The 26,424-nt window shown below is 43.7% G+C and overlaps 1 protein-coding gene and 6 non-coding genes across 7 annotated transcripts in view; all 7 read left to right on the top strand.

The window, feature by feature from the left end:
* Positions 1–26,161, top strand: part of LOC136963176 (collagen alpha-1(XXIII) chain-like) — a 38,432-nt gene extending 12,271 nt beyond the window's left edge. The window contains exons 3-29 of the mRNA XM_067257216.1: positions 8,175–8,219; positions 11,184–11,191; positions 11,472–11,498; positions 12,265–12,291; positions 12,462–12,488; positions 12,620–12,646; positions 12,739–12,765; positions 13,285–13,344; positions 13,869–13,985; positions 14,819–14,854; positions 14,973–14,990; positions 15,093–15,146; positions 15,246–15,290; positions 15,485–15,550; positions 15,651–15,695; positions 15,909–15,944; positions 16,042–16,131; positions 17,063–17,116; positions 17,215–17,271; positions 17,389–17,415; positions 17,551–17,619; positions 17,809–17,862; positions 18,130–18,156; positions 18,254–18,307; positions 18,504–18,590; positions 22,026–22,064; positions 26,106–26,161. Of these exons, the coding sequence (XP_067113317.1) occupies positions 8,175–8,219; positions 11,184–11,191; positions 11,472–11,498; positions 12,265–12,291; positions 12,462–12,488; positions 12,620–12,646; positions 12,739–12,765; positions 13,285–13,344; positions 13,869–13,985; positions 14,819–14,854; positions 14,973–14,990; positions 15,093–15,146; positions 15,246–15,290; positions 15,485–15,550; positions 15,651–15,695; positions 15,909–15,944; positions 16,042–16,131; positions 17,063–17,116; positions 17,215–17,271; positions 17,389–17,415; positions 17,551–17,619; positions 17,809–17,862; positions 18,130–18,156; positions 18,254–18,307; positions 18,504–18,590; positions 22,026–22,064; positions 26,106–26,108 (1,226 nt within the window). The 3' untranslated portion in view covers positions 26,109–26,161. The remainder of the gene's footprint in view (positions 1–8,174; positions 8,220–11,183; positions 11,192–11,471; positions 11,499–12,264; positions 12,292–12,461; positions 12,489–12,619; positions 12,647–12,738; positions 12,766–13,284; positions 13,345–13,868; positions 13,986–14,818; positions 14,855–14,972; positions 14,991–15,092; positions 15,147–15,245; positions 15,291–15,484; positions 15,551–15,650; positions 15,696–15,908; positions 15,945–16,041; positions 16,132–17,062; positions 17,117–17,214; positions 17,272–17,388; positions 17,416–17,550; positions 17,620–17,808; positions 17,863–18,129; positions 18,157–18,253; positions 18,308–18,503; positions 18,591–22,025; positions 22,065–26,105) is intronic.
* On the top strand, positions 21,260–21,332 carry trnav-cac (transfer RNA valine (anticodon CAC)). Its single transcript has one exon. It is a non-coding gene; the product is annotated as a tRNA-Val (tRNA).
* trnav-aac (transfer RNA valine (anticodon AAC)) lies at positions 22,171–22,243 on the top strand. The gene has a single exon. It is a non-coding gene; the product is annotated as a tRNA-Val (tRNA).
* trnav-cac (transfer RNA valine (anticodon CAC)) lies at positions 23,045–23,117 on the top strand. The gene has a single exon. It is a non-coding gene; the product is annotated as a tRNA-Val (tRNA).
* trnav-aac (transfer RNA valine (anticodon AAC)) lies at positions 24,803–24,875 on the top strand. Its single transcript has one exon. It is a non-coding gene; the product is annotated as a tRNA-Val (tRNA).
* trnav-aac (transfer RNA valine (anticodon AAC)) lies at positions 25,565–25,637 on the top strand. The gene has a single exon. It is a non-coding gene; the product is annotated as a tRNA-Val (tRNA).
* trnav-cac (transfer RNA valine (anticodon CAC)) lies at positions 25,783–25,855 on the top strand. The gene has a single exon. It is a non-coding gene; the product is annotated as a tRNA-Val (tRNA).
* Positions 26,162–26,424: the final 263 nt, after the last annotated feature.

The following is a 26,424-nucleotide window of genomic DNA, read 5'->3' as shown; positions in this document are numbered from 1 at the left end:
CGTCAACCGAGCGCCGTTAATCACGCCTCGAGTGAGCCTTGCCGCTGTGCCACGATGGCGGCGTTCGCAAAGGGCTTTTGGTGTCCCCCTGATACGTGTCGAAACACGACCGTGCCAAAATAGAAACAGGATGCCACTGGCTAACAGCCTCTTCTGACAAAACACCATTGCTTTTTGGTACCAAGCAAACATTGTCAAAAAGGACACTCATTGTTGTGAAATGCTCAGTGGAGACAGAGTAATTGGCTGTATGAGTCGTATAAAAAGACGGGGAGAGGCGAGAACAGAAAGAGAGGTGGGAGGTCAGACAAGGTAGAGCTGACATAGAGCAGTCAAGTGGAAACATAGTTTGACAGACAATATAGAGAAGAATATATGAGGTCTAGCAGGAACATTCACCAGGAGAGCTGGAGTTGATGAGAGACATACAACATAATTGGGAAAGTCTGGTAGGGGCAATAAAGTGTTAAACGTGTGTATGTGTGTGCGTGTATGTGTGTGCATAGGGGGGCAAGAGGGCAGTAGGGCCCTACAGAGATAAACCAGAGAGCACCAAGATGGCATCGAGATCAGTAATCTACTAAGTTGTTGATCATAGCTTGTTTTCACGTCTCATGTGTTTCTCCACTATTTTACAATAGTTTTGAATGAAACACCCAAACTTTCACACACACGTGCTTCAGATCAGCAAGGACCCAGCCCTAGGATTGGCCCGATGCCACCCAGTAACACCCTAACAAGACCCAGGACCCAGGAAGTGGTTGGGCCCATGTTTCTCTCCCTGCCTCTCTATATTTCTCTCTTTCGGTCTCTTTCTTTTTCCCTCTTTCCTTTCTGCTTCCTTTAATTCTGCCTGGACCAACCACACAGAGTACTCTCCCCAACAGGTTTCATTCATTAAACGACTTCAAAAACCTTTGCGCAAATAAGAACAAGGCCAAATCACTTTGTGTCCCGCATTTGAATTAAATTGAGACCAGACCAAATGTCGTTTAGCGGTTTGTTTGAGCTGATAATCTGCCAAGTGTCTCTCACTTGTATCCAGCGTATCACCGTATTGGTTTCCCACAGAAAATTCAGGAAACTGTCCCGTCTACACTGGCAAAACCCACACGGAACCAATGACATTGTTTTGATGGACGCTAGAGACTTCAGCGGACCATTGTCCTTGACGGAGGGCAGGGTGCGATCTTCTGTCGAGTGGGTCAGATGGGAGGTTTCACTCTTGCTGGCGTGAGGGGTGAAAGGTCAAATGAGACCGATAAACACACCCAGTGGTCATAAGGGGATTACTCTTTCTGGCACTCAGGTTTGGGCAAGCGGAGAGGATTGGGAACTCCGAACCCCTTGCACTTTGTGTCTGCCCAGGTGTCTTCTCAGTCTTTGCTTTTCAACAGAATCTCTCACAGATGAGTGACTGCCGCTGCCTGCCTACCTCCTACCTAAAGCGCTATGCCCATCCTTCAACACGACACGCGTTATTAGGACCTGTCTTCGCTGACCCTGTCTCCGTGTTCTGTACGTACGTCCGTATGCACACACGTGGGCATTCATCAATCGTAGAGGTCTGGTTCGCGTTTGCCGATCTTCTCCAAAGATGATAGATATGGTGTGGAAAGACTCACCATTAACATCTGCGCGTCAGTGTCGACTTAGTCATCGGGTCAAGAAGACAGAGGTCCCCAACCACCTTGACTCAGGGTATCGTTCATCTACATTAATGGAGTTTTGAACGTCAACAGATCTATGTCGAACTATCATGGTGGTGTTTGTTCAATGTGTGTGGGGTAACATGCTATCTCTCTGCATGACCCAGAACCCCAACTGCGTTGTTTTGACAATCCAGCAAACCAAACGTTCCGTAGAACTCTCTGTTGTCCATGCCAGAGGCTATCCAGACGGTCTAGAGTTCTAGAAAACGACTGAATAGTACCGGACCGTTCTGATCCTGTGTGACTGGAGAAAATGGGTCCCATCTGTTCTCATTGTATCAGTGTCTCTCTGAGTAAACCTCACAGAGAGCCCTCTTCTCATCTCGCAGCCTTCCATCGTTCTTCTGATGTCGATGTCACCCGTAGGCCTGGCGCGTGGTGGTGGAGCTGACAGTGCCCATCAATAAGGAAACAAAGCACACTCTCTTTACATGATGCTGTAAAGAACAAGAAATATTCTGGCCTGTCAGCCATGAGAGTAGTCTTACTTCTTCTCCCACAGCTCACTAGTGCATGCTTGTTTGAGCTAACCTTGCAAGACAGCTGGATTTACGAGATCACGACCACATGAGAATCAAGTTTACTAAGTTATTAGTTTGTGTCCGAACCACAGTGGTTCGGACCAATCAGCATCCTATGAGGAACTACTGGCAGCTGCAGGTGTGGTTGAAGTTAGCCTGTGACGGACGATGACAGACAGATGGTTTATCCAATCACCTGCCAAGTATTTTTGAAAGTGCCTGCCCTTTTTCAAACAGGTTCCAAGCACGACTTCCCAGATGGATGTGTTTAACAAACCCTCTGGTGAGTCAGGTTATGTTTGAGCACCATTATTTGGTGAAAATACACATAATTTTTCTTTCTCAGATGTCTGATCCTTTAGGTTATAAACTTGAGGGCATACTAGACTGTTTCGGTGTGCTGCTTTGTCCAGCCACTGCCAGGCAAATTTGGATTCTGAAGGGAGTTCCACCAAATGTTCTGTTGTCTTGGACCAGGCTTGATACAAAAAAATATCCAATCTATAGACACACACTACACAGACATACACTAAATTGAAATGAATAATACAAAGTTAGAAAATATGAATCCATATGTTACACCAGTCAGTGTAAACTACTCTTTCAGTATACTGACTGCAGATTATCCATGCCCTGGGATTATGCTGTAGAAGTGGTTTGGTGAGAATGACCCTCCCTTGGTCAGTGATTCGTTCTTCCCTGGCCCCCTGTGGGCACACTTTGGCTTTTACAGGGAAGACAACCGTGGTTTGAATCCCTTCTCAAGTCATGCTTGATTCTACCCGATCTTCCACAGACCATGTCAAGACACTGGGGTGCATCAGACCAAACCTGAAGCAGGAACCCACCTCCACTCTCACAGGACCCATTTTATTGTCCAGGAAAACTACCAATGAGGAAAACATATATCCGCTCTTAGTTACAGAGGAAATCCCTCATATGCTTAGCATTTGACCCCACACACATACACTCACACACACACATACCCGCCCCTTTGTCCTCGTTTATAACAAGGGTGGTTCACCATGTCTCAAACCAACTTTTTCCCCCTCAGGCACAAAGTGTGATATTGATACTTCCTCCTACCAAAGTGTGTGTGTGTGTGTGGGGGGGGGGGGGGCAGTGTCAGTCCCAGTGGACCCCAGAGGGGACCCAGAGCAGATAGGTCAGGTAGGTCTGTCATTCAGGACTGTCCTGCTTGATAGTAGGAGGTTATAGTAGATTATGTCCCACTCAGGTCTACTAATGCCCTGGCTGTGCATTTCACATGACTTTGACTTTTGGTATTCTTTTATTGAGTCCGCCAATCCCTTTCCCAATCATGTTTATTACTAGTAAGTAATTATTTAATGTTAGGATTGTAAAAGATGTGTTATAGAGTTTTCCAAATCAACTGAATCTCTGTATTGAGAAGAAAATGTGCTGTGCTCTCTGACACACATATCCCTTGACATTCTTGTTTGACGGCCATCTTTGATGATAGTCTTCAATCCTCCCTCTTATAATGTTTATCAAACTGGTTCAATCTAAGGATTTCAGAAAATGTTCTAAGTGTAGTTTTGCTGATCAGGCTAATCTCTGTTGAAGGAGAAGGATCAGCAATGAGGGGTTCAGACAACAGCTTCAGCACCCAGAGATCCCCTGAGAATCCACTTTGTTGAAACAGGAATGTAAGATCAACTCAGTAGAAACACAGAATTCCACCTTGCAGACATTTCATCTCTGATCACTATCTAGACTGCTTCTCTGACCTGCTGTATGAATGAAAACAGACCGGCACAAATACATCTTCTAGCTTCTAGTCAAGGAAAAGTCATATTATGTACACACCCACACACACACAGGTGGTGCACAGCAGCTTTCACATTTATCTATTTGTTAATAACCACACAGTGTACAATGTATTTTGTCAATCTGTAAGGCTTTGAAAGCCACAGTGCCTTCGGTTAATGCGATCATTCACATCACTCAACAAAACATACAGTACGTCCTGACAGACTTCCTGGATGTACCGGGGCCAGCATGTGATTGGAGGACTCCCTTTCTTAGGTCACTCCATTGGAAATTGGAAAGGAGAACAAAAACAAACGGGTGAAATGGATTTGTCTAACCCCGGTAACCAAAGCCGTTGTTTAGGGTAGCGTTCGCCGCAGTGGGGGACATGAAAGAGTGCAAGACGCTGTTCAGGTTTCTCCTGCGAGACCATCTGGTCCACAGCGAGGGAGGGAGACGGCCAGGCGAGGCTACCGCTCTACACAGACTACTTGTAGGAGGAAGGGTGACAGGAACACTGACAGCAACACTGTACCTCGCTCCGTAAGAAGTGCTTATAATACCTATCGATCAGGTCATGAAGGAGATATTTAAAAAATCCCCTTACAGCCTTCGAGTTACTTCACCGTCTTTATAGAACTCAGACACACACTGAAAAAGGCTGTTCTGGTGAAGCCAGCAGGAAAAATGTTCCTGATTAAGAAGCCACAGATCATTTATGAAAGGAAGTATTTGGGTAGTACACCTTTCTTCAAACATTTAATTAATCCAGTCCACATTGCCTGGGGGGGGCAGTGAGGATTGAGCTAAGCAAAAACCTTGACACCTTGGAACACGATTATACAATATTTTCATATATGAGATCAAATGATAACGACATCTTTATAATCCTCTGATTGAAATGGTCACAACGTAGTTCAAACATCTATCACCCACACCGCACACGCTCTGAAGCACGCACATACTCCAAATCCCAGGTCCATGTCATAATGTTCTCCAGTTCATGCAATGACAACTTCATCTGCAGTTTAACCTTTTGACATGCTTAACCCCCTTCCCTCCCTCCTCTCCCTATGTCCTCTAGGAAGGAGGTGTAATAAGTCACATCCTCCTCCTCTCCACCACTTCTCTCTAGTCATAACACAATATCACATTTCCCCCACACCGTGGCCCTGTGTCAACACTCCCAGCGACTGTCACCTGGAGCTGTCAGTTACAGTAGAAGGATGAAAAGCAGTTTCACCTCACCGCCTGATTCATTGTAGTCCACGTGCAGTTTAATATTCCCACACCACAGCAAATCAGGAGAGCGTTTGTCACGCTGGATCGGTGGAGGAATGGGAAAGATGGAGGCCTGTTTATGTTGCCGCTTAATTGCGCTGACGTTCCTTCCCCAGTTTTCACGTTGTATTTGGTGTCGGGTCTGTGTTTCATCAGAAACACTTAGAGATGCAGCGGTTGACTGAAAACAGGAATTGGAGGAAAAGAAAGACAGGTTTGACTGTGGTGGACACATTGATGATGTGCTCCACAGAGCAGCATTCAATCAGTCACCACGCGAGGTATTAAAAAGAGTGATTGCTACGAGATGTAAAAAGATAATGAGAGATATTTATAGGGGAACATGGGTGGAAGAAAATAGTTCACATCAAGGCAATACACAATGGAGGTACTCAAAAATGTCATTAAAATGTTCAAGTACTCTACTGTGCCCACACAGAATGCATGATCATTCCATCCCTCAACTGTGTGGATGCTCATCCTGGTCATGGGAGGGAGTCAGATGGCTGAGCGGTGAGGGAGTCGGGCTAGTAATCTGAAGGTTGCCAGTTCGATTCCCCACCGTGCAAAAATGACATTGTGTCCTTGGGCAAGGCACTTCACCCTACTTGCTTCGGGGGGGAATGTCCCTGTACTTACTGTAAGTCGCTCTGGATAAGAGCATCTGCTAAATGACTAAATGTAAATACAACATAGCTTTCACAGTGTAGTGATGTAAGGGATGTCTCCTGTTTCATCTCTGTGGACTATCCTACCAGATTTAGGTCTAGCAGAGTACGATTCTCCATTCAACTTTACTATGTGGTTGAGTGGATTTGACTCAATTCACGTATTAAGGTGTTAAATTAAGGTACTAAACTAGGCCTAAAATAGGCCTAGGGCAAACTGAGGTCTACGCTAGGCCTTCATTGTGTCTATTAACAACAGCTCTGCTATGTGAAAATCAGCATAACTGATCTGGCATGAATTTGACACGGAGGCAGTCATTCCTTACTGTTTTCACACTCTCAGCACAAAGGCGCAGTGCAACAAATTAAAACGAGCTAACCAGAACCACCTGTAGGATTATTGAGAAGTCAATGGCTTTCATTATAGGATTGATACCCTTTCCAGGAGAAAAATCCTTCTCTGTTGATCCTCTTAATCCTATTCAGACTTTGGTTGTATTTTAAGGGTTGGCTGTTGGGCTGGGTCTTAGGCACACCTGATGATACCTGGTGCAAGAGCCAAATTCATTGTATATCATTATTTTAATGATAATAGTTGGTGTAGCCTATAGTTAAAATTATTGGTAATTTTGTGTTGATTATTTGTGCTTACTAAGCAAATAATAATTCCATTAGGCTTAATTCTAGAATAGAGTAAAGTGTTAATTCCATGCTTTTAGTTGACTGGTTAAACTATAATTGGTGTTGGTTATTGGTTACGGCACATAAGCATTGTTTATGATGAGAACATTTTTAGTAACGTTTTTTTGGGAACGAAGGAAGCAAAATGTTTTTTGACCGTCATTCGGTTGATAAATAAAAGCATTGAAGCAAGGATTTTATGTTTAGGATTGTTTTGGACATAATTTTCCCTTTGGATTAAGACTTGTACTGGAAAAGAAATGTGGAAATCAATCAACTGCCACGTACCATTCACCTGTGTTGGAGTCGTGAGTAGCCTGCTGCTCACTACTCATAACAATATAGAAAATACATGAGAGTATTATTCGGACAGGCGCGTCAAAACGAACAAACTATTCAGCTACCTAAGTGGTTTAAAAAGATATACGTGCCACTATACCTGGCTTGTGAGTGTCTCAGTATAAATAACCAGCATTTAGAACCATTCTATTCTTGCTTCTCCTTCAGAGCACCATCCTCTTCTTTCTCTCTCTCTCTCGCTCTCTCTTTATCTAGCGTTATCTATCTTTCTCTCTCTTTCTCACTCAATACCGTTCACGCTCTACCAGTCTTTCAGTCTTCAACGTTTGTGCACACACTCATTCACTCTCTTATCTATCTCTCTGAATGTTCTTCATAACCTGAAGAAGCTTCAGAATCAGCGTGTGTCCACCTCAAAGGAAATGGAATGCATCTTGGATGCTGTCAGGGATAGCCTTTTTCCCAGAATCCTTATCTTCAGTCTGGACGCCCCCAGGGGGATGTCTCCGGATTGGACGGCGAAGGCAGGCTGACCGCAGTGGGAAACGGACAGGCCATATTTCTCACGCCGCGCGTCTGATAGCGATAGAGCCCCTGGTCTAGATCCTTCCTTTCCGACCCCCAGCTTCTCTGGCCCAGCCCAGCCGGCCGCAGTGACATGGCTGGTGCCCCTCCCCTTCGCCCCCTCCCTCGCCTGCTTGCCCTCCTCTATCTACTCCTCGCCATAGCGAGGGTTTTCGCTCAGCGGCGGAGGAATCTTATCGTCTGTCCAAACACACGACTTCCCATGCAGGGTTCCTATCGGAGCCGTAAGCAGGTCCTCCCCTGGCTGTCAGCTGTCTGCTAAGCAGTGTGAAGTTGGGGCTGATTGAAGTTGGTCCCCCAAACTCATAATAGAAAGGAACTATACTGGCTGCTTTTCAGTCAGATAAAAAGCCAGACAGTCCTGTTTAGGATTAAATCATATTATAAACTTTAAAGAGAGCATATTTCTAGGACTAGTCTGGGATTGCTTAATCTTGTAAAGGTCAGGGAAACCGCTCATTCCTGTTCGTAGAATGTCATTCCATTAGCTGAAGAACAAGGTTGTGACCAATCAAGCACCCTTTTGAGAAACTGCATGATTGTGATTTTAAGATATCAGAAGATAAAGGATGGGAGCCTCATTGATAAATAGATTATAATCTACCTATGTTATATATAATAATATTTCTCTCTTTTTCTGTCTTTCCATCCAGGCGCCCCAGGAAAACGAGGAAGGATGGGCAGAAAAGGCGACCCTGGTAACTGCTCCAATCGCTCTCTTTCTCAAGTGTTTGTCAATGGCTCTGTGGAAGTGGGTTTGTGTGTATTAGCGAGCTGACCTCCCCTCATTATTCTTTTCTCTTCCCATCCAAGGTGTGTGTGTGTGTGTGTGTGTGTGTGTGTGTGTGTGTGTGTGTGTGTGTGTGTGTGTGTGTGTGTGTGTGTGTGTGTGTGTGTGTGTGTGTGTGTGTGTGTGTGAAGTGTTAAAAGGAGTTAGCAGTCTCTAGAGTTTGGAAAAGGAGTTGGAAATATTTAGGAAAGAATAGAAAAATGTTAGAAAACGTTTTTCTTCAAGCCATCCTGTATTTGTTGACTAATACAGACTCTGAGAGGGAGTCAAGTCGGCACGTGGCCAGAGTTCAAGTCAATGGTTGAGTCCTTTATCAGAAAACTCTCTCATTCTCTGACCCCCAGGGGCCATTTTGTCCTCTGTTTAAATGTTAAGAACATACTCTGATAAATATAGTCAATTTCCTTGATAATAGCTTTGCTATTGTGAACAGATGTGGAAACCTGTCTTGAATGTAATGTACAGTATACGTTAGGTTCTTTGGGTCAACGTGATCACCATGTCAATCACAAAAGCAAGACTCTCATGTTCCAAGGTCCCCTGTATCGTCTCCTCCTATCCCGTCGTGTCTTTGCCGTCTAGAGATACTAAATATCCAGAGTATAGAAGCCTGGCCTTATGAGAGCCCTGGTCTTTCATCTGTACAGTAGCCTTTAAGCTGTGTCTGGGGGCCAAATGTTACAGGGCCGAACACTGATTTATGTATAGGGGGCTGATGCTGGTGCTAAATCACTGTGTGTGTGTGTGTGTGCACAACTGTGTGTGCAGTTAGTGAACTCCCAGGTGGTCCGGTCAGGGTAAAAACATTAGTTTCGTCCACTGTGTCCGTAGCCAAAAGTCCTCCCTGACACACTATTGCCCTTTTCATCACTCCCTCTTTCCTTCTATTCTCTTTTTTGCCTCTCTTCTTTCTCTTCACTCTCCTCGACTTTATTCTGCTGTGTAATGTATGATATGTTAATAGATGAGTGTGTCTGTGGGAAGGATTTCGGCTTCCCTGTTGGGGGTGGTGGGGGAGGGGAACTGGTTTGGTTCAGTGTACCCCTCCTTGACTCCAAAAAGATGTGGACATTAAAAGCAGCCCCCTCTGGTTTGTGTCAGTCATCCTGACCCGACTTGACCCAGGTCCCCCTTCCCCTCAGTATGGGCACATCCCCCCCCTCTATCTCTGTCTCTCGGTCATTCTTTCTTTTTCTTGTTTTCCCTCTCTCTGACTCACTCTCTATCTCTATATCTTCTCTTTGTGGTTTTCTCCCTTCACTTGCCCTGTGACAAAAAAAAAGGGAGGAGGAATTCTACCTTTGACAGTTTCTGTGACAGAAGACCTGGGAAGGTCATCCTAATCCATCTCTCTCTTCAATTCGTTCCCCCTCCTCTTGTCCCCCCTACAAATCTCTCCTCGGAAACGCATCATCTGTTTACATGCAGGTCGATTTGACACTGTACAGGGGCCAGGCTGGGCTAGAATGGGCCAGGGTTTGTCTCTCTAAGCTGCTGTAGCTCTTCCTTCTGGATCCTTCCACATGCTGTGTCACATTCCATTAGCGCTAGAAAATCTAGCATCACCACTGGCTGGAGTGTCCCTGATAGCAGGCTTCCTAGTGAGCCGTGTCACCGAGGTCAGGGCTGTGGACAGCGTCAAGCACAGCAGAGTGCTGTGCGAGTAGGAGGAAAGTCGAACAGCTGGCTGACAGGGCTCAGGCGGATATCCTTTCCTCGTAATCACTGAGCGTAGAAACAAATCTAGCGTATGTTCGCAATATACTGTACTCGTTTCTGCACCGAGAGATTTCCTTCCCTGCTAGTGCAAAAGAAAGAGCATCAAAGAGAGAAACAGACAGAGACTGACAGATTTGAACTTTTCCCCTCTTAATGCTGGCCTCATCTATTGCAACAAAAGGATAACTAAAACATGTGTAAGCTACAAGTTCCATGATACCACCAAAAGGTTAGATGAGGGATTTTAGTATGTTTGTTTAACAGTTTTGCATCACTTTGCACCCCCTCCAATCCTCTTGGATTGCTACATCCAACCCCTCAATGCTACATCCAATCCGACCTCTCCAGGAGGGGTCGTTCAGGTTCTATACTCTCCTGGAGAGGTCAGGTTATAAACTTTCTCTCTCCTGGAGAGGTCAGGTTCTAAACGCTCTCTCTCCTGGAGGGGTCAGGTTCTAAACGCTCTCTCTCCTGGAGGGGTCAGGTTCTAAACTCTCTCTCTCCTGGAGGGGTCAGGTTCTAAACTCTTTCTCTCCTGGAGGGGTCAGGTTCTAAACTCTTTCTCTCCTGGAGGGGTCAGGTTCTAAACTCTCTCTCTCCTGGAGGGGTCATGTTCTAAACACTCTCTCCTGCTGGTCATTTGTTTCTGAAGGCTCTTCTAGCTATAGTAGTACTAGGATTAATGAACAGAACATGCAACAACGCCTTGATTGAGTGCCTAGAACTTTCTGTAATCAAACCATTAATGCCTCTTGATTGAATGATCAATGCCACAAACAAAGCATCATAGTGGAATAGTAGTTGTGTTACGACAACAGCTGCTGAAGCGTAAGCCGCAGATGATAGAAGGAGCCCATAAGAAGCCTTTGTTGGACTTGGAACATATTACCAGGTTATTGGTTTTTGGTTATTGGCTATTTTGTTTACATCTGTCGGTCATCCCTCTGTAGATCAGCTCTGAGATTACTCAGAAGAGCAACCAGACCAGACTAAACCAAACCCGACCAGATCAAACCAGAACAAACCAGACAAGATCAAACCAGATCTGATCAAACCAGAGCATGCCAGACCAGATACGATCAAACCCGATCCGACCAGACCAGATCTTAACACATGTGACTTTCTCCCTATCTGTTGTCTGTCTCTCTTGTAGGTTCTCCTGTAAGTATCTCCATGAGGGTGCTGTGGTAGGTGGTGCTGAATAGTTACAGGTGCTGAGTCTATGGTATTGTGGACTGGGAGGAGGTAGGTTAACATTCAGTGGATGTTTATGGCAATGGACACTTGAGAAGAATCAAGTACATTTCTAGTTGGCCCAACAATGTATTGTTTTCTGTTTTCACTGTGGCTCAAGATAGTGAGCTTTTGGTGGTTTAAAGGATCTCTGAAATGTATCCTAATTTTAATCCTAATCCTCATTTTTGTTGGTCAATCCCTACAGGGCACGCCTGGACGGGATGGTTACCCGGTACGTGTCACTGTAACTCTGCTCTGTCACTGACTACAATACTACCCAACTGAATATGTTGTCCATAAAATAAGTGCTCTCTATATTTCCAATCGATCTACGTGTACTGACATACAGAATATATAAACTATAGGTATGTTACACCTACAGTAACTAGCCTACACAGCTATCTTGGTATACACAGCTATTTGGTTGAACCTGTGTCCCATTCTTGTTCTTCACAAATATAATGTCACCTAGTGGACTCAACTCTCATGAAAAGATTACACATTTAGACACTGACAAAGGATGTTTCTGTATTTTTGGCACCAAGATGCCATGTACTGTTGTTGTTGAGGTCTTCGTGTGTTACTTTTATGAACTTACCTCATACAAAAAACTGTGCTTGAGTGAGTCTGTCTGTTCTGCTTGATGCTTTGGGATGTATTGAGGCTGGTTGTGTGTGTGTGTGTGTGTGTGTGTGTGTGTGTGTGTGTGTGTGTGTGTGTGTGTGTGTGTGTGTGTGTGTGTGTGTGTGTGTGTGTGTGTGTGTGTGTGTGTGTGTGTGTGTTGGCAGCTAGCATTTGGGGTTCAGGGCCAACTGGCCAACAGGGAAACATACACAGGTCTGTGAAGCTGTTCCAGTAAAAACAAAACAGAGATGTTAGTCTATACTGTCAGTGGACAGAGCAGCCACATGTGTGCTCTAACACATGCACACAAACACAAGATTTTCCCCACAAAAGCCCCAATGTTAACTTTGAGCGTATTCTGTCTTGTGTTTCAGGGTCCTCTCGGTTTGGATGGACTGCCTGTAAGTATGGCAGCCATCTTGAAAGTTTCTCTGTAACATACAGTTTGAAACAACAGTCAGACCATCTATAAGATTCCCAGTACTCTTGTCTAGTAGAATATGTTGGGTTTATTTATGTGTATACATTTGTTCATGGTTTAAAATCAACAAATCGGTGTCACCATTTACAGGGTCTTCCTGGTCAGAAGGGAAGTGAGGTAGGTCTCCATCCTCATCATATGACCCCATGATGTGGGGTGTGTCATGTCTTCTGATGGCACCACACTTGAGAAGGAAAGAGAGTAAATTGATGGCACGATGACCTTCAATCTTTTTTTCCTTTTCACAGGGATTGGCTGGCCCCAAAGGAGACAAGGTAGAAAAGCATCTTATACCCACACAAACATACCATCAGTTGACCATGAATAAAGTTATTCTGATGTCTTTTGTTGTTTGCAATATCTTCAGGGGGATCAAGGAGACATGGGACCCAGGGTGAGACATACACACAAACACACACACACATACACACACTCCAGTGACTTAGTTAAAAGAATGAATGAACAGGCTATGATCAATTAGATTCACCTGGCAGTCCGACCTTTGCCGGATACAATGCACACGTGCACACACAGACACACTCGCACACTTTACATAAAATCTTCTGTCCAAGTCCATTGTTTGTCTCTGCAACTCTCTACAACAGTAGGAAGACTTACGGCCTGTAAATAATCCGGAATGTGGAAGAGAAGGATGTTTGATTCTCTCCAACACTTGTCTCCTCCTCACAAGTCCATCCATCACCTTAGACTACTCCCTTAGCACCTAGACTAGCCTGGCCTGGCTTGATCTGGCTTGGCCCGGCTGCATCAGAAACAGATGGCCTGGGTCAGACTTCGGCAGAAGCCTTTGTGAATGATTACCAGCGTGTTATTGTGCATCGCTGAAGAGGTCTACTAGCCCCCCTCATCCTCTCCTCCTCCTGTCTCCCTGTGTCTCTCCCTTCTCCCCCAGGGTCCCCCTGCATTACATGGGTCAGCAGGTTTACTAAGTAATCAGATTCTCACTGTCAAGGTTTGTCCTCCTTTCTACCATCTCTCGTGCTCTCTTTTTAACGGTCCATCTCCCTTTCAGCTCCGCCATGTCGCTCCATCCCTCCCCCTGTCCTAGACCTTTTTCCTTCAAGGGGCAAGAGAGACAACTTGTCCCTGAAGCTTTTTTTTAAATCTATCTCTCTGTTCGTGTTTCTCTATGCCTGTGTCTGCCCGGTCCTTTCTTCTGGACTGGAGATGGTCTTCCCTCGTTTTGATCACAGCTTTCTGTCCGGCGACCAGCACACCTTCCACAGACGGCTCGTCAAGGTACAGACGGGCTGAACTGTGCTTTCCCTCCCTTCCTCAACTAAGCACTGACCTGATCTTTCATACCTGCATGTGTCCTGTCTAAAAGCCTGAGAAGAATCGTCTTCTCAACCTCTCTCTCATCTTCTGTCCTTTAGAGCGTTTGTTCTTGATCTGCTCTTCTCCTGTGTCACTTCGGTTTTACAAAATGGTGCTCGTCATTCACATGTTGCCTCTCCTGTGTCTCTGTTTTTGCAGGGTGACCAGGGCCAGGCTGGGCCCCCTGGCCCGCCCGGTCCTCCGGGACCTCATGGCCCCAGGGGCCCTCCAGGGAACACGGGGAGGGATGGGCCCCGCGGAGAAGCGGGTGTGCTGGTAAGATGCTCCTCCGGCCTTTCTTTGACCAAACGTCCGTCCAATCTTTACAGTCTCCTCTTCCCTTTCCTCTCTCCTCCTTCAAAACCATCCATTGTTTCTGTCCCTGACACTAAGCCCAAACTACTCCTCCTCCACTGTCCTCTCCTCCCCCCCTCTGCTCTCTCCATCTCCCTCCCTATGTTCTGTTCTTCCCTGTGCAGGTGAAATGTGCCCCAATACAATGATTAGTCCATAGCGAGTGTGGGGTCGTCCTTGGTAGAGTAGGCTCACAGCCTCCATCTTGCCAACAGATGTATCTCTGAGGCGCCTCTCCGCTCCTCGTCGCTGTCTCTCTCTCAACAATGTTTACCTTTGCTTCCTGTAACTGCAGCGGTTTGGCGGGGGGGCAGGAGGGTTGGCGGATTCTGGTTCCCCTTCTCACTTGTCCTCCTCGCCACATGGGGTGGCTGTCATCATGATAGCCTTAACGCCAACACCAAATCAGTTCGCTAATGAGACTGCCAAGGTTGTTCACTAACCATGACTCATCAGTATATACACCCTACCTTCCACAAGTCTGAAAGTTTGGTAGCCAATCTCTTGTCAGCGCCAGAAGTGTTTTGAGAGCCCTGATGACTTCATAATTTCCTGTGGTAGAAGATGTCATCAAGACTGTGAATCTGGAACACCAGATGTTTAATCTCTCACTAATCAGACAGCAGAGACTGGATTGTAATGAAATGCTGCTCCCCTAGTGGAAAACCAGTAGAATTTAATCTGAGTGAATTATTTTTTCTTTTATCAGATTCTAATTTAACCTGTGTTGTGTTTACCTCCACTATCATTTACAGGGCCCACCTGGTCTAAATGGATTGGATGGAAAGGAGGTAGTCTATGCTTTATGCTCTGTTTTTTAAAGTATAAATTATTGTTATTTTTATAATAGATACTTTTTATTTATCTTACTCCTGGTTTTTAATGTGTTTATTATCTGTCTACTCACAGGGGCCTAAAGGACCACAGGTAAAGGTTCTTATGCACACAAAGACAAACACACACACACAAACACACAGGTACACACACAAGCAGTCTCCAGCTGACTATATCCTCTGTTGTTTTGTGCAGGGGGAGAATGGACAGCAAGGCATATCAGGGCCAGAGGGGCCTTCGGGATCGAAGGTGAGGGTTTTTAGTTTGTTTGAACGACAAACTCACTGGTTTTCTGTTATGAAATGTGGGACTCAGTCAAGGCTGACGTTCTGTCCTGTCCTTGGTCAGGGGGAGAAGGGGGAGGTGGGAAAGACTGGACCTCGTGGGGTCATGGTGAGTGAATAACCTTTCCTTGCTGGCATCTCACAAAAGTTACGGATGCATTGTGTATTTTGAACACGACTTTGAATATGTGACTCGACATTGAATACCCTTTGAAGCTGAAGAGATACATCCACTGATGGAAGTTGTGCCATTACCTAGTTCATTACTCTTCTCTGTCTCTCCCTATCTCTCTATTTATACAGGGTTTCCCAGGAGAGAAGGGCATCCCAGGGTCCTTTGACACTGCTCTCAGCCAGACATATATTCAGGTAAGCCCTGAGCAAACATTTGCAGTCTCACACACTGACTGAAAAATGTAATGTAGAAAGCGCTTGCCTGATTGAGTTTGATCCTTTTCTGTTTCCTCAGGGCCCCGCCGGACCACCGGGGCCCCCTGGGGAGCCCGGGCTGAAGGTCAGAGCAGTCCCAAATACAATACTGGCATACATCAACTAAATTAAGTTGTCCTTAACTAGAGAATCATTAATTATTTCCTGAACTCCCAGGCCCCTCTCTTGTCCACTGTCTTTTAGCTGTGCTGACAGCAACACTGGACTGTTAGAGTGAATGTCCCTGCCAGAAAGACACTTAAGACTTGATCTTGTATTTTGGTTTGTGTCTCAACAGGGAGACGCTGGCTTACCTGGTACTGATGGGGAAAAGGTAGCTACAGAAAAGAATGATCAAGAATTCCGAGTGGGACAGTCACCTGAGTATATTGGGTTCTGTAGTGTTCAAGTGTTCTCTCCTGTGTTTGTAGGGTCATAAAGGGGAAAGGGGTGAACCAGGGACCCCAGGAGCGGCAGGCGAGAAGGGGGATAAAGGACAGTATGGCCATCCTGGTCTTCAGGTAGATTCTGGCAACTAGTTCTGTCAAACTGAGTCAAACCGTTACATTAAAGCAGGGGTACTCAATTAGAAACCCAAAAGGTCCACTCACCAAATTTCCATTCAGTCCGGAACAGTGATGGTTTATGTTTCTGGCCTCAGAGTTCTGGGGATAATTTTGTTCAAAGTGTCCATGCTTTGTGTCATAGTGACGTTTCACATTACCACTTTTGACAAGGGCAACCGTCTCATTGCAGATTAAACACATCAGTTTTGTGCTCCCCACCGGCAGCACAAATGCATACTTGTGAGCCAACTCTATCTGAAATTTGCGATTTTCGGGAATCAACTTTTCGCTTTTTGTTGGGTTTAGAGCATGCCATCTTCGCTAAGGAAGAAACAGGTACCGTTAGCAAATCGATTAGCCTGCGTTGCTGTGAATGACACACATAACCTGCGTGACCCACAGAGGTTGCGTCCAACGTTGAGTGAGTGAGTTGTCATGGTGATTACAGTTATTACAGCTCCTGATTGGACCTTTGGATTGGACACAGAAGATAGAAACCACATCTAGTAGGAACAAAATATAGCCTATATATAGCTTGAAATCACGCACCAATGAAAACTCGCTTAGATCATGACTAAATTAGAATGTTAATTTTGGCTTCGGTCCAAATTGTATTGCGTCCGGGTACGGATCCGGACCGGAGTCCGCCTACTGAGTACCCCCGCACTAAAAGAACGAATAGCAGCAACTGTAATCAAGCTGGTATTGCTGAGACAGTGCTGATAAAGATTATTAATGTAAAGCAGAGAAATTTGAAAAGGATCATGTATCAATCATAAGACAGGATACATGATATCTCTTATCTCATAACACTGCTGTTCTAAGGGTGATACAGTATAACCTCTCATACAGTGTCTGTTCTCTTTGTTGTGCATTACGTTATCAGGGGGCAGCGGGACAAAAAGGAGAGGGAAGAGACTTTCGCTTTGAGGAGAATCTGGTCAGTGATGGTTAACCTGAATGGTCCCATCATGATGTTGCATGTTAAGTGATTGTGTCCCCAGGATCCTCTGACCAGCGACTCTCTCCCTCTCCCAGGCTCAGCTGATCTCCATACCCGGCCCTCCAGGGCCCCCCGGACCCCCAGGGTTCACGGTGGGTGACCTGACGGCCGCACCCCTTTCAGAACAGCACAACCACAGCCTCACAGTTTTCCCATTTTCAGTGCTTTAATGAGGAAACCAATCTCATATTTTATCTGCCGTTTCGCAGGGACCTCACGGAGTACCTGGGTCCAAGGTGAGATGAATCCAGATCTCCTGCTCTTGAATAGGATCACGAACACTAATTACGTCATTCTCCGATTCGGAGCAAACATTTTAGAATAGAAAAGCTTTGTGGAGGATTCTAGGTTGTGTGTTTTGTATCAAATAGGGTGAACCTGGGGAGATGGTAAAAGGAGAGAAGGGGGATGCTGGACACATAGGACCCCCTGGTTTGAGGGTGAGTCTTTCCCTTATAGTTACTATCTGTTTCCAGAAAAAGACCGACAATGGCTTTGTGTGGTGTTAGATGAACAGCAGTTACGGGCACACAAAGTCTTGCTCGGCTGACTGTCGTGAATGTGGGCGGTGGTACATGTGTGCTAGCACATACCTCAAGTGCCTTATTACACACCGCTCCCTCGCACAGGGAGTTCCTGGTTCAACTGGATTGGTTGGTCTCCCTGGTACCAAAGGTGGAAAGGTCAGACACATTTTACATACAGTACATGAACCTATCAAAGCTATAGGTGCAGGTTTTAAAAGACCTCAGACCACCTTTTACCAAATGAATGCACAACAACACACTGTGATTAGACATTGGAAATTGCTTCTTTTTGACTTTATTTGCATACCAAAAAAAATCCTGTTGTATCATACAGCATGCCGCACAACATTACACAGTACCAAGAAGTATTAAATACAACAGACTTTAGTGTAAATTTGAGATTCTGTGTAATTTCCTTGTCAGGGAGAACAAGGACAGCCAGGGTTAGATGTAAGTACTTTCATTCACAGGCGGATTTTAATTGCAAGCCTTAAATTAATCTTAACTGTAAATTCTGCAGGTCTTAACCTCCCTCTATCCTTGACAGGGCTTCCCTGGACTGATGGGCGAGAAGGGGGTCAGAGGAGATAGAGGAGAGAAGGTAAGTGACAACACCTTCCGCTTGCCAAATCATAGCCTCGGCACATTCCATGTTCTCCACCAAGATCATTAGAATTCACATACCCTTTACAGCAATTTATCTTTAATTATACATTTCTGATGTCCTCATTGGCTTCAGAAATACCATCCAGTTACATATAATGAGTTGTTTGTGACCCTTTTCGGGTCTATCCCAGGGTGACCGGGGCCTGGGGGGTAAGAGGGCTATGAAGGGCCAGAAGGGCGAGCAGGGACCCCCAGGATTGGACCAACCCTGTCCTGTGGTATGTGATGTCGCCTTTACAACTTCACTTCCCTTCTTTTACCACACCAAAGTCCCCTTTGTCCTGAGATAGGCTAATTCCATGAACCGTCCTTTAACTGAATGGAGCTTGTTTGATGGGGGATGAATAAGCCAAGGAAGATGTTTTATACACCAAAGTGTGTGTGTGTATTCTTGAATGTGTGTCTATGTGAAACTGATGCTGTGTGTTAGGACTGTGCAATTAATCACCTTCTATGATCTATCACAGGTAGGGGGTTGCGTATGTTCTTGTATAATTTCCAGCGTTTGATAAAGCCTCACAATTTTTTCTTTTTTGGGGTGTGTAGTTAGTCCCACAGCCAATGAAAAGTAAATTAAGTTTAAACGTAATTTCTCTTTTTCAATAGCTCTGGTTAGTGGTTATGATCTTGAGAGCGTGCGTCAGATGTCAACCAATCAGATGGCTGCATGGGTACAGGTACTAACTGAGTGTAGAGCGGGCATCGACTAAAGAGAAAAGATCGGGAGAGAATGGTAGGCTAAGTATTATGTCTGATCAGTAGTATGAGAGACGATTAAGATTAACTCACACCAGTGAATTATTGACCAGATCGTCTAGTGACCTAGACAGACGAGTACTGCAGAATTACATAGGCTGCCCCGGATTTGAACAAGTTCGTTATTTATCCTGTGATAAACTCCTTGCACTTAGTTAGCCGACCGTAGCTAGCTACAGTACGAGCTCTAGCTAGCCATTATTGTCCAGCTAGCCATGCTTGCGAAATTAGCTAGTTAGCAGCAACCATTTTGTTGCGGTAGTGAAATAAGAAATATGTCCAAAACCATAAGAACGCCAGTATATTGTCGTCTGTTTAATTTGATGGGCATGCAAAATAACAAAAACGAGTAACACAATATCACAGGAGGTAGCTAGTTTGCTGCGAAAGATATTACAGCACGGCTGTTATTTGGTCAGGTACAAGGCCGCATGCCCAATGTCGAAGGTAAGCACACAGTGCTAATGTTCAGCAATAACGCTCTTCTTGTGGTGTTTTTATACAACAGTTCTACAAGCGCCATTTTGTTTTAATCAAACAAGCGTGAGCGTAGTAAGGAAAATAGGAATATTCATCTGCTTTCAAGGGCTGATAGCTATCAGAACGACAATATACAAGTGGAAATACTTTCAGTATAGATCAGTGAATTTTGTTACAGAAATGAATGTGTTTACTGCCTAAGTGTACTACCGCGATTGAACTAATGCCATTAACAAAGGCATGGCAAGAACTAAGCGAAGGGGTCTAGCTAATTATCGTCCATCTCGAGGCTCCTCAGGAATATAAAAATGTAAAACGTTATGTCACAACATTGTACTTTTATATATAGATATACACCTATATTATAACATTGCGGTTTTAAAATTCAATAGGGATATGCCTATAAAACGCATTTCTTTTCTCATTTTGACAGTTAGCCAGGGCGTGTCGTCCGTTAGAACTTTCTAAACCCGATTATCGGCCAAGACTGATATTTCAGCTAGTTTGTTAAAGAGTTGCCACACCAACGAAAGGAACGTAAGTATAAAATGTGTATACTACGGTGACCAGACGTCCTCTTTTACCCGGACATGTCCTCTTATTGAGACCTAAAAATGCGTCCTGCAGGGATTCCAAAATTCCTAACCCTAAACAAGAGCTGTTCGGACCAATCAAATTGTCAGGGTGGGTTTTATACGATGATGGACAGATGATCAACAGTAACGTAATCAACCACATCACCAAAGAGCGGTTGAATTCGTTTTCAACAAACAACATACTACGTTGCTCTGATTGGTTGTAGGTCTATCCAATTAAGCGAAGAGGCATTTTTTTCCAGGGTTCGGTAGAAAACACGCCCCATACTCACAGCCCAACGGAGCGGTATCAGACTCATATTCTGACTAGAATTATGAGTATGACAACGTCAGGCTACTTGTTCTATATTCATTGTATTGTCTTCATTACACAGGATTGCTACAGTGGGTTCACATGCTTACCAGTTGGTGGTGTCATGGGCCTGTTGAGCGCTGGTTACTGGGAAGATGGTGATGGTTTCTTGGCTCTGTCACACACAAAAAAGCACAGGCAAATTTCTTAAATAGTCTGTTTTTCTTTGGAGCACTCAGGGAAATTAAGATTTAGAGTTCTTACCAGTCGAGTGATCATCAAAGTGGCTTAGGAAAGCTGTGGAGGGAGGACATTTTATTTAATATGAATGAATTATTATAGAGGCAGAGATTTCTGGAGGCCTTAGAAAACTCTGCCTGGGGGGGGGGGGGGGGTATCCCACGCATGACACCTTTCTTTCTGGCGGTGTTGATCAACTCCAGGTCCAGGTGGCTCTTATGTCCATAGAAGATCAGGAGCAGGGGGTCTCCATCACGGCATGCTTTAAGAAGTGGTCCTGGAATCAACGGCTGAATAATTTTAACAATTTTAATCATTATTGCCAAATAAGGTCCGGGGTACTCCTGTGGTGTAGGACAGCCGTGTTCAGGCACACCAGTACCGTGATGTGGTCCCTGGTGCAGGTGCCTGTTTGTAGAGTAGTTTCCACCCCTTCTTCACCAGCACCTTGTCCCTGCTCTTGTCCATTTGAAACCCCAACTCATCACAGTTGTAAAGCTGTCGGAGATCTTCAGGGTCATCAGTTTCCGTAGTGTAGTGGTTATCACGTTCGCCTCACACGCGAAAGGTCCCCGGTTCGAAACCGGGCGGAAACATGTTTTTTGTATTTCATCACTTTCCTTTTCCTCGAAAGGATTCTCGACATGGAACATGGAATGGGGCAGGGTTGGATATATAGGAGGGGTCGGATGTCTAACCCCGCGCTGTAACACTTCTGATTGGACTGACACTTCCTTTCACTATAACCATTGTTGCTGTCTTTTTTGTACCTGTTTGTGTCGACAAAGAATATTTTGTAAGTAGCTCTAGCAAGCCATTTTAGCCATTCCCATCCCAGTCCTAGTTTGTGTGCTTGATTATAAGTGTACGTTGATTGATTTTAAAAAGAAGTGACTCAAAACCACTTGGAATGGTTTTCAGGAAACCAGTGGAGGTAAAGAGCTCCTTGGGGAGGCGGGGCCACCCTCTGGCACCCCTTGCCCATTGGTATAGTATTACTGCTTCCTGACTTTCTGCCCCTCCCTCACTCCTGTGTTAACCCTGCCTGGATAAATTGTGCAATAATGATTAGACAACAACCTTGTTTGTGATTTTGTCAGTGACAGTGGTATTTAAACTGTTGTGTGTGTTTTGTATGTTTTGGTTTTTGGTAAACTTGTATGACTTTTTGTGTTAGTGCTCCGGTTGTACTACCCTCCTTACTTTTCTCGTAACTTGATGGTTATGAATATTAATATGTTATTAGTTAGGTAAGTTAATTTGATAACACTTATTTTCTGTCTCCACAGGGTCGGGATGGGTTACCAATACCAGGATGCTGGCACAAGGTATGTACAGCTAAATAATTAAAATCTAGTTGTGTTAAAATAAATCTAATCTGTAATATAGTCAATTACCTATTAAAAGACTAATATCGACCTGTTTGGATCATCAGTTTCCGTAGTGTAGTGGTTATCACGTTCGCCTAACACGCGAAAGGTCCCCGGTTCGAGACCGGGCGGAAACATGTTTTTTCCGTTTCACCCACGCCTCCCTCCTGAGTCTTAGACAAGATAAGACAATGTTGAAAAGTCCACTATTGACATGCACTAAATGTTGTTGTTCATAGATACATATTTGAAGAGAGAAATATTGACCAATTCATATCATCAGTTTCCGTAGTGTAGTGGTTATCACGCTCATGTAGATAATTAATTAAAATCTAGTTGCGTCAAAATTCATCTAATCTTACTATGTGATATTTGGGAATCGTACACCTCGTTGGAAAAGTCATACCCAACTGTAATGGGTTATTTAGTTATATTGTTTTTTTTTGTAGTACATGTAGTACAGATGCTGACCCTTATTGAGTGGGTATCAAAAGGCCCTGTCCAGATTAAAATTCTTGAAGATTTTTTATTATTATATTGAAATTAATTATGTTATTTAAAAACAAAAGAATAAACATTTAAATATGTTAATAAATGTACAAGTTAATTAATCCTTTTATTAACAAGTTAATTAACACATTTACAACATAAATTGATAGTACCACATATATGAAATCAAGTCCTTTTATTGACACTCAACCATATAAATAAGTGCAACAGAGGGTGAAGGTCATATAAATGAATCAATATGTAGTTAAAAGAGTGAGAGATATATCTGTTAACTGTTTCCCCATAGATATTTGTATCCAGCATAGTCGAAATATGTCACTTATAATGTCATAAACTGTGTAACTTGATATACTGATGTTGATATCTGAAAGTATTGTTAATAAATTAAAATACCTATTCAGACACTAATATCAACTTGTTAGTCATCAGTTTCCGTAGTGTAGTGGTTATCACGTTCGCCTCACACGCGAAAGGTCCCCGGTTCGAAACCGGGCGGAAACATGTTTTCGTATTTCATCCTTTTCCTCGAGAGGCACCTCGACACGGACCACGGAATGGGTCGGGGATTGTATATATAGGAGGAGTCGGATCTGAGGAATCGGGGATATTCGCTCTTCTAGGGGTCGCTTTCGCTCGAGTGAGATAAACTGACTGACGACACAGTGCCTGTTTCTTTTTCAATGGGTGTCTATGGGAAAGTCGGAACAGCGCCACCAGAGGCCGTTTGAATATTACATCCATAGAGTTAAGGACTACCATAGAGCAGTGGTTCTCAACCTTTTTTCTGTGATGTACCCCCTGGGAAATATTTTTTCAACCAAGTACCCCCTAACCAGCGCAGAGCATTTGTGGTTGAAAATAATATGTCATACACCGTTCTATGCCATTGTAACAGATGTATTCAGGGCATGAACAGGCACAATGGGTGGGTTTTCAGATTTATTTGTTTCCTACGGAAGCTTAGCAGGCACAGAAGAGACCGAGTGCAGTTAGGCTCACTTACACGTGAAAGAAATGATAAAAATTACGGTGAATACAATACATTCACAAATACAAATTGGAATTACAAATTAACAAAGTGCATTTTTAACTCTGTTACACTATCATTGTCTGATTTATTAAACTGTCAACACTGAACATTGTTGCATTGAACTGAGTTTTAGTGAGAAACTTGTGCTTGTGCTTCACTGAGAAGCTTTGTCAGTCTTGGTGGCAGGGAGGCAACTGCTGTGATCAAGCTTTTCTCCAGGCACAGTCTGTTTCTCAGCTTTGTTTTTATCACAGTCATTGCAGAGAAGGAGGCCTCACATAAATATGTGGAGGCAAAGGGTAGTAGCTGCATGTTTGACCTGCATGTTTTGTGTTGAGATGCCGCTGAAGATGTGCTGGCTTCATGCTGCTGTTGGCTAATCTCTCCCCACAGAAGAAACACAAAGTTTTGGATGGATGGCCACTCGTGGACGTAAATCCCATTAAAACATATTCTTCTGAATACTGACAGAATTTTTCTGGCTCTAATTTGGCTTTCTTTGGTGCGACTCCCTTCGTGTTTTCAGCAGCATTGCTGCTACGCTTCAACCACGACTTCATTTCTGCCGGACCATTCAAATATGGGAATTAAAATTCCCATGGTTCCCGCCTTAATATTTTTGCTGTCCAATCACCGATTTATTTCTGAAAACTGCTAGATACGTATGACAACTTAAGCTCAAAGCACACTGGTTAAGGGGTCACTGGCAGAAATTACAGACCTGCGAACGTAGACATTTAACCCACATATGGCCCATACAAATCAACAGAACTTTTTGGAACATTCTGAAGAGCCGTATAATAACTATTTTTAAAGGATTTTTGAATGGATGCAAACTTTTTATATATCTTTAAAAAATCTGACGTACCTCCTGGACTGCCTTCACGTACCCCCAGGGGTACGCATACCGCCGGTTGAGAACCACTGCCATAGAGAATGTATTGGAAAAGGTAAGGAAAGTTGAGACAAACCAAATTTGGCTCCCGCGCGGAAGGTCCCTGGCTCGAAACCAGGCAGAAACATGTTTTTCTTATTTCATCCCTCCGTCTTCAGTTGTTACTTCTCCCACTTTCCTCTTCAGTGCTATGTAAGATATTAGAGAGTATAACAAATTAAACTCTACTTACCTAAAATTATTGAACTCCTGTTTCCATCAGTTTCCGTAGTGTAGTGGTTATCACGTTCGCCTAACACGCGAAAGGTCCCCGGTTCGAGACCGGGCGGAAACATGCTTTTCATTTTTGCTTTCCCCTTCAGAAAAAAAACTCAAACCGTTTTTATTTCAACTTTTAGAGCCTCTGTTATGATAACTGTTACGATTCTGTAGTGTTGTGGAAATGAATACACGTGGGTGAATATATCTCAACTGTATCTTTGTCTGTATCAGATGTGATTTAACATGTTTTTTCAGGTCACCACTGCCCCTTTCCACTTCAGTCCTGGGCATGGTACTAATTAAAACTAGGGTTTTCTAATTATTGCCAAATTGTTTTAAAGTACAAAGATTATGATCTCAAATTTCACAGTATTGTTAGATCTCTAATACAGCTATCATCTAAGAATGTCAAATTGTGTTTTGATGACAGAACAGGTCATAAGGAACATTACACACGTACTGTGTATTTAGCAGTATAATGTGAACTGCATTCAAAAATGTAAACTATACATGCTTATCATGGCTTTATATAATTGTAATTAACCATACAGGGAAGCTACTGTATTGATACAGCATATGGTCTATAATATTAGTAGTAATATTCTAACATATGTCTTATTCAAAGCACTAATTTCTTAAATATTGATAACAAATGGGTACTATCCAAAACATTTCATTTTCTGATTTTAAAATGTGTTGTTTAGCTGTGTTTGTTTAGCCTATACCTTTTTGAACAGAAATATTGACCATTGGGTTTCAGCAGTTTCCGTAGTGTAGTGGTTATCACGTTCGCCTAACACGCGAAAGGTCCCCGGTTCGAGACCGGGCGGAAACATGTTTTTTCCATTTTACCCACCCCTCACTCTTTCCTGAGTCTTATGCAAGTTAAGAGAGTGTTGAAAAGTCTACTATCAAAATCAAGTAAATGGTTTTGTTCATATATATCTAAGATCAGAAATATCGACCAATGGAAATCATCAGTTTCCGTAGTGTAGTGGTTATCACGTTCGCCTCACACGCGAAAGGTCCCCGGTTCGAAACCGGGCGGAAACATATTTTCTTCTGGAAGAAAGCATTCATTCACTTATTGGCATTTTTGTCTATGTTAAGATAGACAAAAAAAAGATAAATAACAGAAGGCCGTTTAGTCTGTTTAATAAAAAAGCAAGCTATAGACCTGTTTTGTAGGAAGAAAAAAAAAGGAGCGTGGGGCGCCCCCCTAATATGATGGTAGAGGAAACACTGCACTAGTTCTTCTTAACATTTGGTCAATGTGCATCTAACCTTTCTCATCTTCTTTCAGTGATGATGAACAACCCAGAAGAGAAGAGGAATTTGTATATATTGATATATATTTTTTCAACTACAAAATTGTAGTTTTTTTTGTTAATTCCTATTTAATATATTGAGTTTTTTTGTTGTTGACATTTTTATGCTTAAAACATTTGCATATGGGAAGGAGTACCAACAATAAGAACGATAGTAAACGGAAACTTATTTGACAGCGGTGAACTCATGAACTCATGAACATAACAAATGGGATGGGAAATATAGAAAGTCTGGGAGTATTAATGAGGTTGATAATCATGATTGTCATGGTTAGGGGGGTCTCAAGCGCATTC

This window comes from Osmerus mordax, chromosome 19 (genome assembly GCF_038355195.1).
Source record: "Osmerus mordax isolate fOsmMor3 chromosome 19, fOsmMor3.pri, whole genome shotgun sequence".
Classification (NCBI taxonomy): Eukaryota; Metazoa; Chordata; class Actinopteri; order Osmeriformes; family Osmeridae; genus Osmerus; species Osmerus mordax.
The sequence above is the reverse complement of the archived record's forward strand: the minus strand, read 5'-3'. Positions and strand labels throughout refer to the sequence as shown.